The sequence below is a fragment of the Mustela nivalis genome, assembly GCF_964662115.1.
Source record: "Mustela nivalis genome assembly, chromosome: 6".
Classification (NCBI taxonomy): domain Eukaryota; kingdom Metazoa; phylum Chordata; class Mammalia; order Carnivora; family Mustelidae; genus Mustela; species Mustela nivalis.
The window spans coordinates 112,690,805-112,704,810 of record NC_139025.1 but is presented as its reverse complement, the minus strand read 5'-3'; the positions used below and the strand labels follow the sequence as shown (position 1 = coordinate 112,704,810).

Below are 14,006 nucleotides of genomic sequence, written 5' to 3'. Positions count from 1 at the left end.
ATGAAAGAAATCCCATTTTAAGATGACACGCTAATCATGATGGCTTCATTCTATTGTCAGCAAATGTCTGAAGGCAAAATACACAGAGAGGACAGGGTTCACAGTTCTTAGCAGTGACTATAAATCTATTTTCAAATTGTTTTGATAATTTAAGCTGTTTTTCTGGCTGACTTGTCAGATTTGGAAGCCATTTCTTTGCAACACATCTTCTTTCCTCAGCATCACCCTTCCTTTCCTGACAAACCCAGAAAAGCTCCGTTGGCACCTGGTTTTGCTACTTCCATCCACTGGAAGTCTGGAGGATGTCATCATTGGCACTCCCTTTCCCTCATGCCCTCAGAGGTTCATTTACCACATGCTGGGGATTTTAGCTCTCCATAGGGGGTCGGGTCCTCTCACGTTCGCCTTCCATTGCCATGTTGTACCACACGGCTTCCCTCTTCCTCCCTGGTCCTCCCACGCCTGTCCACGCAGGGCTTCCTCCCCCTGCGGTGTCCCCTCTGCACCTGGCTGACACCTGCCTACCCACCAAGCCCCAGCATAAATGTCACTTCCTCATTCGGACCCTTCCCTGACCAGTGCCCGGTATCCTTTCTGAGGCACCTTAGACTTCTTTCCTGGTGCTTAGCACAACTGTAATGTTCCTTCAGTTTCCGTGGTTAAAGTATGTAGTTAAAGTATGTAGTCCTCCGGCATCTGGACTCCGTTCCTTGAGGACAGAGACCATGGCTGCGGTGTCGCGTGCGCGCGTGTGTGTGTGTGTGTGTCCAGCACCCAGTTTATGCAGTCTTAATATTTAATACTCACAACAACACTATGGTAGTTCGAAAAGGATCCCCACTTTACAGATGAGGACACTGAGAGACAAGAGTGGTAATGCCGAAGGTCAGCTGGTTCATGAACGAGGATGTTGGCCTCAAACCTGGGTCGTGCTGGTTATGGTGTATCGAGCTTGATTTGTGCCTAGGGTCTCTGGATAATACTGTTTACCCCGTGCTGTTCTAGATAACACTATCCTTTCCTCAGACAATTCCATGTCCTTAAATCTTATCTACCGAAGCTAGATTATAAAGCCAGAACTACACTCGCTCATCCTTTCCTTGAGTCTCATAATAAGTAAATAATTGTTGATTAGTTGATTATTACTAGCAGCTCGGCAAAGATTTTGTCCTCCTCCCAAGTCAAATCCTGTCTTCGCACATAACCACTCCTCAGCCAAGAGCACGACCCTGCTTTGGATTCAGAGGAGTTTCAACTGTTCTAGTTTACACTTGTTGGCCTTCTTCCTGGTGGATCTCAGCTGACTTCTGGCTGAGACCCAAGAATTTGAGGGTCTTCAATGCCATGAGTAATTTCATGAGTTGCTGATGGCTAATTAGGGGTGATTACAGTTAAGAGGCTTTCCTTTCTTAACAGACCCAGATAGGGCTGGTGGTAACTTTTAAAATCTTGATTATCTTTCCCTGGAAATGGAATGTTCTGATTCTCATGGCTGTCTTTTCTTAAGTCCTTATAATTTATCTCCCCCTCTCCACCCCATCCTTTTCTAGGAGGAAGGAAATTTCAAGTCCTGGGAAGAATGTGGAAACCAGTGATTTTGGAAAACTGGCTTTGTTGGAAAGGACCCCTTGAAACCTTGCTTCTTCTATTTGCCTTTCCCTGAAAGGAGATGCAAGAAGAGGGGAGGCTGGGCCATGAGTTTTCTGCCCAGGTTCTACTACATTCCAGCCAAGCCTCCCATCCCATGCTTTCTGATGCTGTTTATAATTTACCTTTGACACTGTTGGCTCATTTGACGGTGTTCAGTCTGTTTAGTAAGGGCTTCTGAGTAAAGGGGTTCTACTGTCTTAGTTTTTTTTTTTTTTTTTTTTTAAGATTTATTTATTTATTTGACAGAGAAAGAGATCACAAGTAGGCAGAGGGAGAGAGAGAGGAGGAAGCAGGATCCCTGCTGAGCAGAGAGCCCGATGCGGGACTCGATCCCAGGACCCTGAGATCATGACCTGAGCCAAAGACAGAGGCTTTAACCACCGAGCCACCCAGGTGCCCCTACCGTCGTGTTTTTACTGTGATCACACAGTTGTAGAGTCGCCTGACCTCTTTGTGCATTGATGTCGGCCGAGCGACTTGAGGATGTATGCCGCTTGGTGCCAGGCGCTGGGCTGAGCACAGCCCATGTGTCCACTCCCTGATTCCCCACCACCGGTGGCAGCTCTCAGGCAGCATTTTTAAAGCAGCATCACAGATATAATTCACATTGCGTACCCTTCACTGATTTGACACCTACGATTAAGTGATTGCTAATACCTTGACAGGATTGTGCGGCCGTCACCACAGTGTAATTGGAGAACATTTTTGTCACCCCAGGAGGACACCTTGTACCTCCTGTGAGCCCCTCCCCACCTTCCTGACCTTGGCAACCACTAATGTATCTTCTGTCTCTGTAGGTTTGTTTATTCCGAACATTTCCTGTAAATGGAACCATGTAGTTTGTATCCTCTTGGGGCTGGTTTCTTTCATGTAGGGCAGTGTTTTCAAGGCTCCTCCCACTGTGCCATGTATCCGTCCATTTCTTTTGACTGTTAGGCTGTATTTTTAGCTGTACAGTACAGTTGGGAAAACCAAGACACACAGAGGAGAGATGACTTTCCTATGGTCACGGAGCCTTTCATAGAGGGAACTAGATTTCCAACGCCATCTTTTGCCCAATGCTAACTCTGCTATGAGCCGGACTCTGAGACAGTCGCACTAATAGTAATTTATGGAACATCTTTTATGGATCAACCCGTGTACTAAGTGTTCTATAAATTTGTTACCTCCTGTGCCTATATAATCGGATTTCGATTGGGAAATCTTGTAACCACAACTGGGCGGTGACATTTGTGTTTTAATGTCTTCCATTTGCTCACTTCTGGTTTCATTGGTCCACTAAGGCTCTAGGATCTTCCTAAGCAAATGATGCTGAACATTGTATTGTTGTTCCTTCTGCAGGAGCCGGACACCACTCCCATCTGTGGAAAATTAGTAACATCTCACAGGCGCCCTTGCTTCTTCCAGGACGCCGAGCATCATGGTTTCTCATTTCATGGGGTCGTTCAGGTAAGTGGAGAATCTTTTAAAAAAGACAGCGGGAAAATAGGAAATTCAATATTTGAGTTTTACAGTGTAGTCTCTGCAGTTACTGGCCTCACGGGTCTGCACGTCAGCGATCTCTCTGCTACCCTGTGTGTGTGTGTGTGTGTGTGTGTGTGTGTGTGTGTGTGTGGTGAGTTTGCTCTTCACGAGGGCGGCAAGCCCTAGGGAGCCGTGTGCTGTGGGGAGAGGTTCTCGGACTGAGATCTAGGCAGCTTTGCTGCTACTCTGTGCTCTACTATTTCCCAGGGGGCCCTCCAGGATTAAGATTTATATTTTTGAGTAAAGATGTTCCTGAATCTGTGGGTCTGTATCCTGGCCGCGCACTAGAATTACCTGGAGAACTTCACACAGTTTGGGTCCTCCGGCCCATCAGTACCGATTTTGACTTCATTGATCTGCTGTGCTTTAAAATGACCTCTCTGGTTCCTTCTGCTCAGAACATCTTGACCTTCACCTGCATTTTCTATTTGATCCTGATGTCAACCAGGCGAGCTAAGTAGGATGAGCAGTAGTATCTCTGTTTTGTGCGTAGGAAGACCGTGCTGCTAACTCCGGGATGCACGCTGCCGGGGTGGGGAGGAGAGCTTGCGGCTCTGGACCTGCCGTCTGTGCTGCTGAGTCTGTTCTTCAAACTTTTCCTTTCTTTTTTAATTAAAAAAAATTTTTGTTAATGTTTTACATTTTATATTTTTATTTGAGAGAGCACCAGAGAGAGCATGAGTGGGAGGGAGGGGGAGAGGGAGAGGGAGAGGGAGAAGCAGGCTCCACACTGAGCAGGGAGCCTGATGTGGGACTCGATCTTAGGATCCTGGATCATGATCTGAGCCGAAAGCAGACGCTTAACCCACTAAGCCATCCAGGCGCCCCTGAAAAGTAGTTTAAAGGGTATTTCAAGACACGAGCTATGCATCCTGTTTGTAGAAGCTCCGATGGCCCCCTGTCTAAGCACAGGGCAGTGAGCAATGCCATTGGGTCACTGGGTCAGCTCAGGACCACAGCGTGTGTGAGTGCCAGGACCCAGTGGGGGATAGAGAAGTGGTCACAGTCACATACTGAACCGGTTTGAAAAGAGCAGTGGGTGACCAAAGCTGGGTTCACCATGTGGGAAGCAGGTGTAAGTCTGGCCACCATCAGAAAGGCCCCGACAAGTACTGAGGATCCTCCAAAATGTGGCCACCGAGGCACACAAGGAAGGCCATTGCTTGGGAGAGCTCCCTTCTGCCAAGTTTTTTTTCTTGATGGAATTTCATAATTTTAGCCGATGCCCCTGCAAAAACAACGAACCTCTTGTAATGACCTGATTGGTGGTTGGAGCCTGTCTCTCTTCAAGGGGTGCCCGGGGACTCCCCTCCAGGCTGTTCATTTTCTCGGAGAAATTGCCCACAGGTTAGAAATGAGCAGGGTGGGAGTTGTTGAAAGCTAGATGTGGTCTTGTTACCCCTGGGATGGAACTCCGAAAGTCTTATCAGGCCCCCCGCGTTAGGGTCCTTCCGAAGAGGTCGCTTGAACAGGGCGACTCAGCAGGACATTTCCTTGTAAGAAATGTCTCTACTGTAAGGAGAGAGCACATTGTGAGCTCTGAGGTTGGGTGATTCTTTGCAAGAGCTCAGCTGGTGCTTTCCATGAGTACCTTAGGCCAGGTACTCATAAGCCATTTTGCATTGTTTCTAAGGCCTTGTGAATCTATTTTAATCTGAAAAACAAAACAGAGCTAGAGTGACTTTTGCATAAATGCTTTAAAAAATACTCTTGGGCAAAGGGCTGTGTTTACTTTAAGAGTGAGTTGTCTTTGATAACACTGGTAGATGATCCAACATGAACACACACAGATGTTAAGGGCTTGTTCATTTTGATGAAGGCAACCGAGTACATAAAGATCGATTGGACAAGCTGGAGGACTTGTCTACCTAAAGAGGAAACAGGTCACAATAAGAAGTTTGCTGCCAAGAGAATCCCTGAGAGGAAAGACCATTTAAGGGGATTCACTGTTCTGATAGGCAGAGATCTGGTTTTAAAAATCCCTCCCCAGTTTTTGCCAAGCCACAAAGAAGCAGCCAGCCAGCATCTCCCTCATTGAAAAAGACAGAGAAACCCTGAGTATTAACATGGTAAGAGTGTCTCTGGCCTGCTCAGAGTCCGCAGTCATAAAAAGAATCACTGTTAAACCCAGGGGCAGAAAACAACACTAAAACCTTAACTCTTGTTAGTGAGCTGTCATTGAGCGGGAGACAAGCCTGGATGCCATGTCAAATTCAGGGCAAGGAAAATCCATTTGGGCCAAAGGGTTGGTCATGGCACATTAGGGGGTCTTTGTCACCTGTTACGACTAATGAAGAAGAGATACTACGTGAAACAGAAGTACACACATTTCTTAAAGTCTTGCTCCAAATGATGCACCTTAAAAATATATATAATAGGTGTGTGTGTGTTACAACTTTATGTATTTGTTTAGTGATTGACTGGAAGCAAACACAGTTTTCTGTAGAGTGAGTATGAGTACAAGTGGGGAGGGCCACCTACCATGGCCAGCCAGGAGGACTCTCTCTCTCGAGCAGGTCTGCTTGGTCAAGGGCTCATTCTGTCCCTCGCAGCATGCTTTAGTATTAAGTCGATGGCGCTGACGTTTGAAATGAAAACACAGAGGAAAACAAAACAGTTGAAAATGCCAGACAAGTGGTTAAGTTGGCAGGGAACAACGTTGACTCGGTGATCCTTATTTTGAATAGTAGGTTTTGAAGAAATACAGATGTAATTAGAGAGATTACAGAGGTAGACGGTGATTTTTATAGATCTTATGAAGTAGGGTTCTGGATCGTTTTAAGGGGTTTACAGGTTGATGGCCCTAGGTCAAGTGTCTGGTTTTAGTCTTCTGAAATGTAAAGCTTTTCTTTGCCATGATATACACTTCAGCAAAGTAATATTACTGTAATGCCTGTCAGCTACTTCACTTAGAAATACAACCAGAAGGAACTGAGGAAATGAGAAAGAGAAAGGCGGCCATTCTGGGGGAACTGAAACAGCTTCTGAAGACAGAAAGGAAATAAGAAGTGGGTTGAGAAGACGTGTTTGTGTGAGAATGCCCCAAATAGTGATGCTTGAGGTAGGATGGGTCAGTGAAAATGGAGATTGAGAGATCTATGGCCATTGGGAAGGATTGTGGGCTCAGTCTGTGTCCCCAGGCCAGTGACCAAGAAACGGGGCAGAGAAGGGAAAAATAGGGGAAGGAAGAAGACAAGAAAGAGGAGGAAGGAGGAGGAAGAGGAAGGAAAAGTGGAAGGGAGAGGGAGGGTGGGAGGGGGGAGAGGGAGGGGGAGGGGAGGACCAGGGGGTGGAGGGTGGGAGGGGGGAGAGGGAGGGGGAGGGGAGGACCAGGGGGTGGAGGGTGGGAGGGGGAGGGGGGAGAAAGGTGGAGGAGGAGGAGGAGGGTAAGGGAAGTGGGAGGAGGAGGGGGAGAAAAAAGAGAAGGGCCCAGGTTTGATGATCAGGATTAAACGGCGTCGTGTTACGGCCGGAGAGACTTTGAGTAAGCCTTCTTCATCTAAACCACTACCCAGTTGATGCTTGATAAATATTTGTTGAATATTGAATGAATAAGTTAATAATTCTCTTTTGTGTAAAAGAAAGTAGAACATTTTTCTTTCCTGATGAGGATTGTTAATTACAAAAGCAGGTTAAAGCAGACAGTCATACAAATGATACACGCACACACCTTTAACAGTTTATTTTTAACTTAAAACACATGTACATTCACTCACTATGTTTTGATGTGGGGCCAAGGACTTTTCTTTGAGCCGGAGCCCCTGATTGTCCGTCGTGCGCAGACCACACCCGTAAGCATCATCTAGGGTTTCCATTTGGGTTTCTTTAACGTGGAGTGAGAATTTAAAGACATTTGCAAAGCAATCCGAGTTCAGATGATTCTCGATTTTTATTATCTTTGCCCCTAATCATTTACAGTTGTCTCATCCACACCTAATTTGCCAGCAGCTTTTTTTCTTGGCTACTTGCCTTATCGAGTCTTTTCCGAAGTCATCAGCTTCATTTTTGTAGAAACAGCTAACAACTACTCTTTCTTTTGGTGCTCCGTTTCATGGGTTTGTGGACTGCTTGAATATTTGTAGGGACTTCCAGAGCCACTGGCAGAAACAGGTTTGGGAACATAGTTGACTCTGTAGGAACGCAGCTCTTCTGGTGCGAGCCGAAAAGTACGAGGGTACCGGGGAAGAACCTGCTGGAATCTTTTAAGGGAAGCCTGGTAGGAGAGTCCTCTGAATGGTAGGCCGAGAGGCTAGGAGGAAATAAAATCGTTTTTTGGAGGACTGCCCTGGCAAACCCCTACCTATAAAATGAAGGCAGGCATTCAGACGCTATTGATTTTTCTTTCTGCCTGGCACAACCCTGTACCTGGATCATGTCCTCATCACTCAGTACTTGACTGTGGGATTTGCTAGAACATTCTGTACCAAAAAGGGTTCAGTGGAGTCAAGGTGTGATCACCGGGCTGCCAGCGACCCATTCCGTATGGACTCAAGGGGATGGATAGGCCTCCGGGGAACACTGCCCCCCTCCCTCCCTCAGGGGCGAGAACGCGTAACTGCCAACTTGTGGAAATCCTCTTTTTAGGACCATCTTCCTTTTGCCAGTTCTTTAATTTTCCCAACAGAGGATTCTGGGATGCTCTTAGAAAAACACTTGCATGGCTGGAGCGTGACGGCAGCACTTTGCCTCTCTGGCCCTCCCTCTGGTTCTTCTTCTGTCTCCCTTCTTGCATCCACTGGCTGTTCATTGGCCCTGAGCTGGCACCAGAGCTGTGTCGACCAGAGCCTGCTCGTTGGAAAGATGTATCAGAAACCATTCCCTCAAGAAGTACCGAAGGGTGTCGTGTCTTACAAAGCCGGGCCGTGACAGACACCTCCCTTTTCCAGAGGCCCCGGTTCAGAAAACGCAAATGGCTTCTAGAGTTGAGAACCTGGAAATAAGCAATAAAAGCCAACAAGCATTGAGTAGGTGTCTGCAAATCCAGGCTCCAGATCGGAAACATTTCACCCCACGAAAGCCAGGCGGGCCCCTCCCCGGAGCCTGCTGGTCTTGCTTTGGCTGCAGGTTGGTTCCGAAGCTAAGGCCGAGGTAAAGGGAGCCGAATCAGGAGGACATGGGCTCAGCCACAGCGCAGTAAGCATCTAAAGGATGTGGAGGCAGGGAGGAGACAGCAGAGGGCCCGCTGGATTCAGAAGACCCCAGGTGTCTGCGCCTCTCAACCTGCCCTGCTGCAAGGCTACCACCTTGTGCTCTACAAATGGTTTGATACTCAACACTGGCAGTCCCGAGCCATCCAGAAAAGGTGACTTCAGCTCAACATGCTCTGTAGAAGAAAGCAGGGAAATAAGTAAAATGTACCTTTTTTTTTTTTTTTTTTAAAGTTGGGATTGAAATGGTTAGCTTCAATTATTCTAAAATTTAAAAGGTTCTCTAGTGAGGCTGGATAAACTAGGTTTTATCACATGTACTTACTTTCTGATTATTTTTGCAAGCATGACAGAAAGTAAAACAGATGTGTGAAGCCACAGCCTCCTAAGACTGGGGAAGAAAATTGATGTGATGAAATGCGGGGTTCAAAGGGGTGTTGTGTTAACGAGGCCCCAGAGCACGGTGGTTAAGCATCCGGGCCAGGGGTCTGACTGCTGGCATCAAAATCAGCCTTTGTCACTAGTAGGTGTGTGTGGCCTTCGATAAGCAAATAAATGACTTCGCCTCTCTGTGCCTCCATTTCCTTACCTGAAGAGTGGGTATAAGAAAAATGTTGGGTAGGATGGTTGTGGAGATTCAGTGAAATTATACCCGAAGCATGGAGATCAGTGGTAAAACATCCAGCCTTCATTTCCAATGCCCCCTCTTGTCTGCCTCTACTCTTAACTGCTGTCAAAGGAAGGCCAAACATGGTGACAGGCATGCTGGGCAAACCTTTTTCATCTCTGGAGCACAATAAGTAGAGATTTCACTTCAGTGCTAAGATTTTTGGCTCTCTTTTGCTAAGGTCAGTATAATTTTATTAGTTTCCAGGTTGCTTCCCAAATATCCCTTGGGTTATACTAACTGCAGAAGAGGTAAGGCTTTTGGGTTTTGGTTGTTGGTGGTGGTTTTCTTTTTCTTTTTCTTTTTTTTTTTTTTCTTTCCTGTTTTCCTTGTTTTGTTACTTGATATGCTCAAGTATTGAGTTCATTGAGGTGAGCCTAGGTACCTGGTGGCTGTGACACGATCCACCCCCCGACCCAGATTTGAGGATGAGTGGCATGGGGAGTGAGGTAGGCTTGACCCGGGTCAATCCAGAAGCCCAGAGCAGAGCCCCAGTTCCATGCTATAAATCTTGTGCCAAATTTCAATGAGCATTATTTTCTACATGAGGAAATGAGATGATGCAGTGTTTAAGATCTAGAACAATACTGGGGAGATGGCATTTTTTTTTTTTCTCCTGTGTGTTCTGATGTGAAATCTTGGGTCGTTTCTACTGCAAGGTGAATCGGAAAGTCTTCGTAGGAATGTGGCTTCCCCCGCCGCTTGGAGGGGAGTGTGCGATTTGTTTGCCAAAGGCCCTGGTAGCCTTCAATCTGTCAAAATGTTGCAAGCTGGGAACAGTTTGCCAAAGCAAACTATCAAAGTGAAATAACACACGAGTTGCACACACACAGACACACACAGGCTCTCCCAATGCCCCAACATTAATTTTGAATTGGGTCAGGAGGAACAAGGGTTTGGGCTAGATTGTTGGTGTTTTGAGGCAGTTGTGGGCACAGCTACGGAGGACCAATTACATAGGTATGCGTGAGCAGGGTGGGGTGTCCTAAAACAGACTCTGCTGAGCAGGGGTGGGAAACTTCCAGCCCTTGGCAGAGGTTCATCTGGCCCTTGGGGTTATATATTGCTCTGGCTGCTGTTATTGCAGCCCAAAGAATAATTTCCCCTCTGGGGGAATTTATTCTATTCCATTCAGAGCAGAGCCCATTTAATAACTAAGAGTTTATTCCAGAATGAATTTTATCGGTTACCCCTATGCATTTAGGTCCACTAGGACCCAGGTCAGTGAAGAAAAGAAGCAATTGAATGTTAAATAGAATTTGTGTTGCATTTTTGCAACAAGAGGCACCAACAAACATTTTGTTGTCATAGCTTGTGTCAATCTGATGAGACTAAATTTTGGGGGCATCACATAGAAATTGAAAAGCACAACTGATCTTAATAAGTCCCTCATGAGATAGTTTTTAAAATCTCCCAAAGTGTCTTGGGGCATTTTTGAATCTGTTAATTCATACTATTTCCATTTGTCTTAAAATTTCAATAGTTGTCAGGAGGATGTGGCATCATTCATTAATTCAGTAAATGAAGCTTTTACTATAGAGCAGATACTCGCTGAATGCTGGGGAATAAAGTAGGGATAAAACCAACTCCTTGATCTCATGGAGCTTGTAGTCTAGTGGGTGGAGGGAGTTTAACTGAATAAAGACTCAACCGTGAGATAGTAAGAAAGAAGCTTTTTGTGCAGACTGGGGAAGGCTTTATGGAGAAAGGACAACTTTGGGCAGACACCCAAAATAGGGGAGGGGAGGAGCTGTAAAAGTATCTGGGAGTAGAGTTGACCAGGCAACTTGGAATGCCCTTCCTCTGAGACAGAGAACACCCAGAATCTTCCCTCTTCTCATCCTCCACTCCCTGTCCTGCCCCATGTCCCCTGGAAAGGTATGGAAACAGCCTGGGATGAGTGGTTATGAGAAAGTACTTCTGATTGCATTACAAATATGTGGCTTAGGTGTCTGCCAAGAACTTGGAGGGACTGAGGTGTATAACACATTTATGAAGCTGCTGTTTGTTTTTTTAACAAAACCACACCAATCGGTTTTTTTTTTTTTTAATGTGAATAAACAGTGCCAGAATGTTACTGTGGTTCAGAGTTGTAGGCACAGGTTCATGAGAAGGCTGTCTTTCACCTTGACTAATTTGAGGGAGGCAGGGCAGGTCATATTATTCCCATTTTACAGATGGGGAAACTGAGGTCCAGAGAGGAGTTAGTTGTGCCAGCTCATGTAACTAAGGAGCGTAGACTCACTAGTTGTGATACACACGCACCTGGGTTTGGAGGACAAACTGGATCCAGCAAGGATTCAGCTAGAACATACCTGTTCTCGTCCCACCAGCATGTTCACACCCACTCCTTTAGATGCCCCTGCCTGGTGGCTGGAGGATATCTTGGGCAGTTTTCTGGTTTGTTGCAGGTTAATGGGCAGTCTTGTTTTCAAGTATCAAAAAGTCCAAGAAAGGGCGCCTGGGTGGCTCAGTCCGACTCTTAAACATCCAACTCAAATTTGGCTCTGGTCTTGATCTCGGTTCAGGTCATGATCTCAGGCTCCTGAGATCGGGTCCCACATCGGGCTCTGAGCACAGTGGGGAGTCTGCTTGAGATTCTCTTTCTCCCTCTTCCTTTTCCCCTCCCCCTGCTCTCTCTCTCCTAAAATAAATCAACAAATCTTTAAAAAGAAAAGTCCAAAGAAGCTGTACTTGTAGGAAGGGAGAGTTTTATTGGTGGAATGCCTGTACTTTTTCATTTTCCTTCAGTAGTTTTTGGTATTCATCTAAAATGTGAATCACTTCACCCTGAGATCCGTGTACCTGTGCACTGGATAGTGCAGAAATAGAACGTTTCCATCGTCACAGAAAAGTCTACTGGACTTAGATCCTCGGCAAGTTATAAGCCAGCTCTTTGATTCTCTTCATGAGTAATTTCATATTCTATTTTTCTGAATAGATACCCTGCTTGGAAGGGTTTTGCATATAGATATTCAACATTAAAAAGAAAGTCTGGGGGGCGTCTGGGGGGCGCCTGGGTGGCTCAGTGGGTTGGGCCTCTGCCTTCGGCTCCGGTAGTGATCTGGGGGTCCTGGAATCAAGCCCCGCTTTGGGCTCTCTGCTTGGCGGGAGACTGCTCCCCGCACCCCTCCACCCCACCCGGCCTGCCTCTCTGCCTACTTGTAATCTCTGTCAAAAAAAAAAAAAAAAAAAGTCTAGTTAGGAAAAAAAAAAGTCCCATCAGATATAAAAAGTTTTATGGACCCAGCATGCTAGATATAAAAAATTTTAGTCTCTCATTCAAGTGAAAGTGTTTCTCTGCCCCCAGACCTGGAGGGTGGGGCTTCAGACCCCCCTTAGCTGGGAGAGGGGGCGGGGCTATTTTCTTCCCACACCCAGTTCTCCACCTGGCCCCTCCCTCTGCCTCAGGGGAGAGGGGAGGTAACCGGGCAGAAGGTTTCCATGGGCTGAGTGCAGCTGGAGATCTGGTGTTGGCAGTTGTCTAAGTTCTGTATTCTCTTCTCCTGGGGCACTTAGGGTGGCCCTTTGGAGAACCTGCCCCTCACTTGGTGTGTCCTGCTGCACATCTCTTTATGACCCTCCTCCAAGTCCGGTACTCCATGGGTACCCACCACTGATCCCCTAACCCTGGCGAGCAGCCTTTGGTGAGGTCCTTTCTAGACAACCTAAACCCAGCGATCCATGGTGCCTGCCTTCAGTTGAGAGGAAAAAGCCAGCATATTCTGTTCCTGCAAGTTCCAGAAATGTTCCCCTCCAGCCCTTTCTCTCCACTCTGCCCTTCCAGACACTTCAGCGGGGTTTTGTCCTTGAGATACTTTTCAGGGGGAGACTCTGGCACTGGTCCTTCCTATCCTTAACATGGGGGCTCAGATAAAGCTTTCCACATGGCAGCCCTGTTGGCTTGTCCTGGGAGGGAACCCTGACTTCTCCCACAAGACAGGAAGGGACTGTGCTCAACGCTCCTGCATTTCTCTTCAAAGAAATCTGGACGGGGTGAATTTCTCTCACCCTCTGGCTTGCTCCTTGTACAGGGCTTAGGGTGGGGCAGCGGGGGCACCTCCTTTTCTTGTTCTCAGCAAATGGTGCAGCCCTTCCTGTTTGGAGTGGGTGTCTATGTACTACCCTTGGGCCTCTGCTTTGGGGCCTCAGCTGCCAAGTCCAAGACAACCATGGAAAGGATGCATCTGTCACCCCATTCATTACATGGCCCCCTTGCCCCACTTCCTGCCCCCTTGCTGTCTCTGACCTGTCTGTTCACATCCATTCTGGGTGGTCTGCCAGGACCTGGCTAATTTTCTTACAACGAGGGGCTTAGGGTAGCATTTAGGATACTTGGAGATGGTGGGAGCCTTTTCTAACCCCACACGCCCTAACTCCCATGTTCAGACAGGCTTCCTCACGTCCACCTCCTCATGGTGAGTTCTGCTTGGACTGGAGTAGTGTTTTCCATCTCACAGTTGTGTTGGAAGTCTCCGAAAAGGGTGAGAACCACCCAGGTCACTTCGCTGTCTTCAGGATTAAACCCTAAAAAAAGGATACAAAAGACAACTAAGTAGGACAGTGGCCTCTTTTCAGGGATGCTTCAAATGTTGATGATTTCAAGTCAAGGGACTTTGGGCATTTTAGTTAATTGACAGTGTTTGTCCTCTGACTAACTAGGTGGGTTTTTCACCTTCGTCATCCCCAGCGACCCTTACAGAAGGTGAGGACCATGAGGGTCAGAGACACTAGTTTGCCCAGGGTCACCCAGATGGGAATGGTGGAGCTGGGATTCCATCCTCAATGTGTTTGAATCCAAAGCGACATCCCTCTCCACACACCCTGCTGTTTCAGGGCCAGCTGGCTCCTATTCCACACCTTCCCTTTATTTGATGACAAGTCCTAATCAGGGCTGGTGACAGTAGGGCTTAACAGGGCTAATCCCGCCCATGGAGAACATCTGTGACACTCAAGGGCCAAGAACGGGCAGAAGGAAGGCTCCAGGGGAAGCCTGGGGTGTAGGAGAGAAGCTTCCC

The 14,006-nt window shown here is 47.0% G+C and overlaps 1 protein-coding gene across 2 annotated transcripts in view; it reads left to right on the top strand.

Moving 5' to 3' along the window:
- THSD4 (thrombospondin type 1 domain containing 4) overlaps positions 1 to 14,006 on the top strand; it is a 556,226-nt gene that overhangs the window by 19,502 nt on the left and 522,718 nt on the right. For both annotated transcript variants that reach the window (XM_082733853.1, XM_082733854.1), the window contains exon 2: positions 2,992 to 3,099. In XM_082733853.1, coding sequence (XP_082589979.1) covers positions 3,071 to 3,099 — 29 coding nt within the window. In that variant the 5' untranslated portion in view covers positions 2,992 to 3,070. The remainder of the gene's footprint in view (positions 1 to 2,991; positions 3,100 to 14,006) is intronic.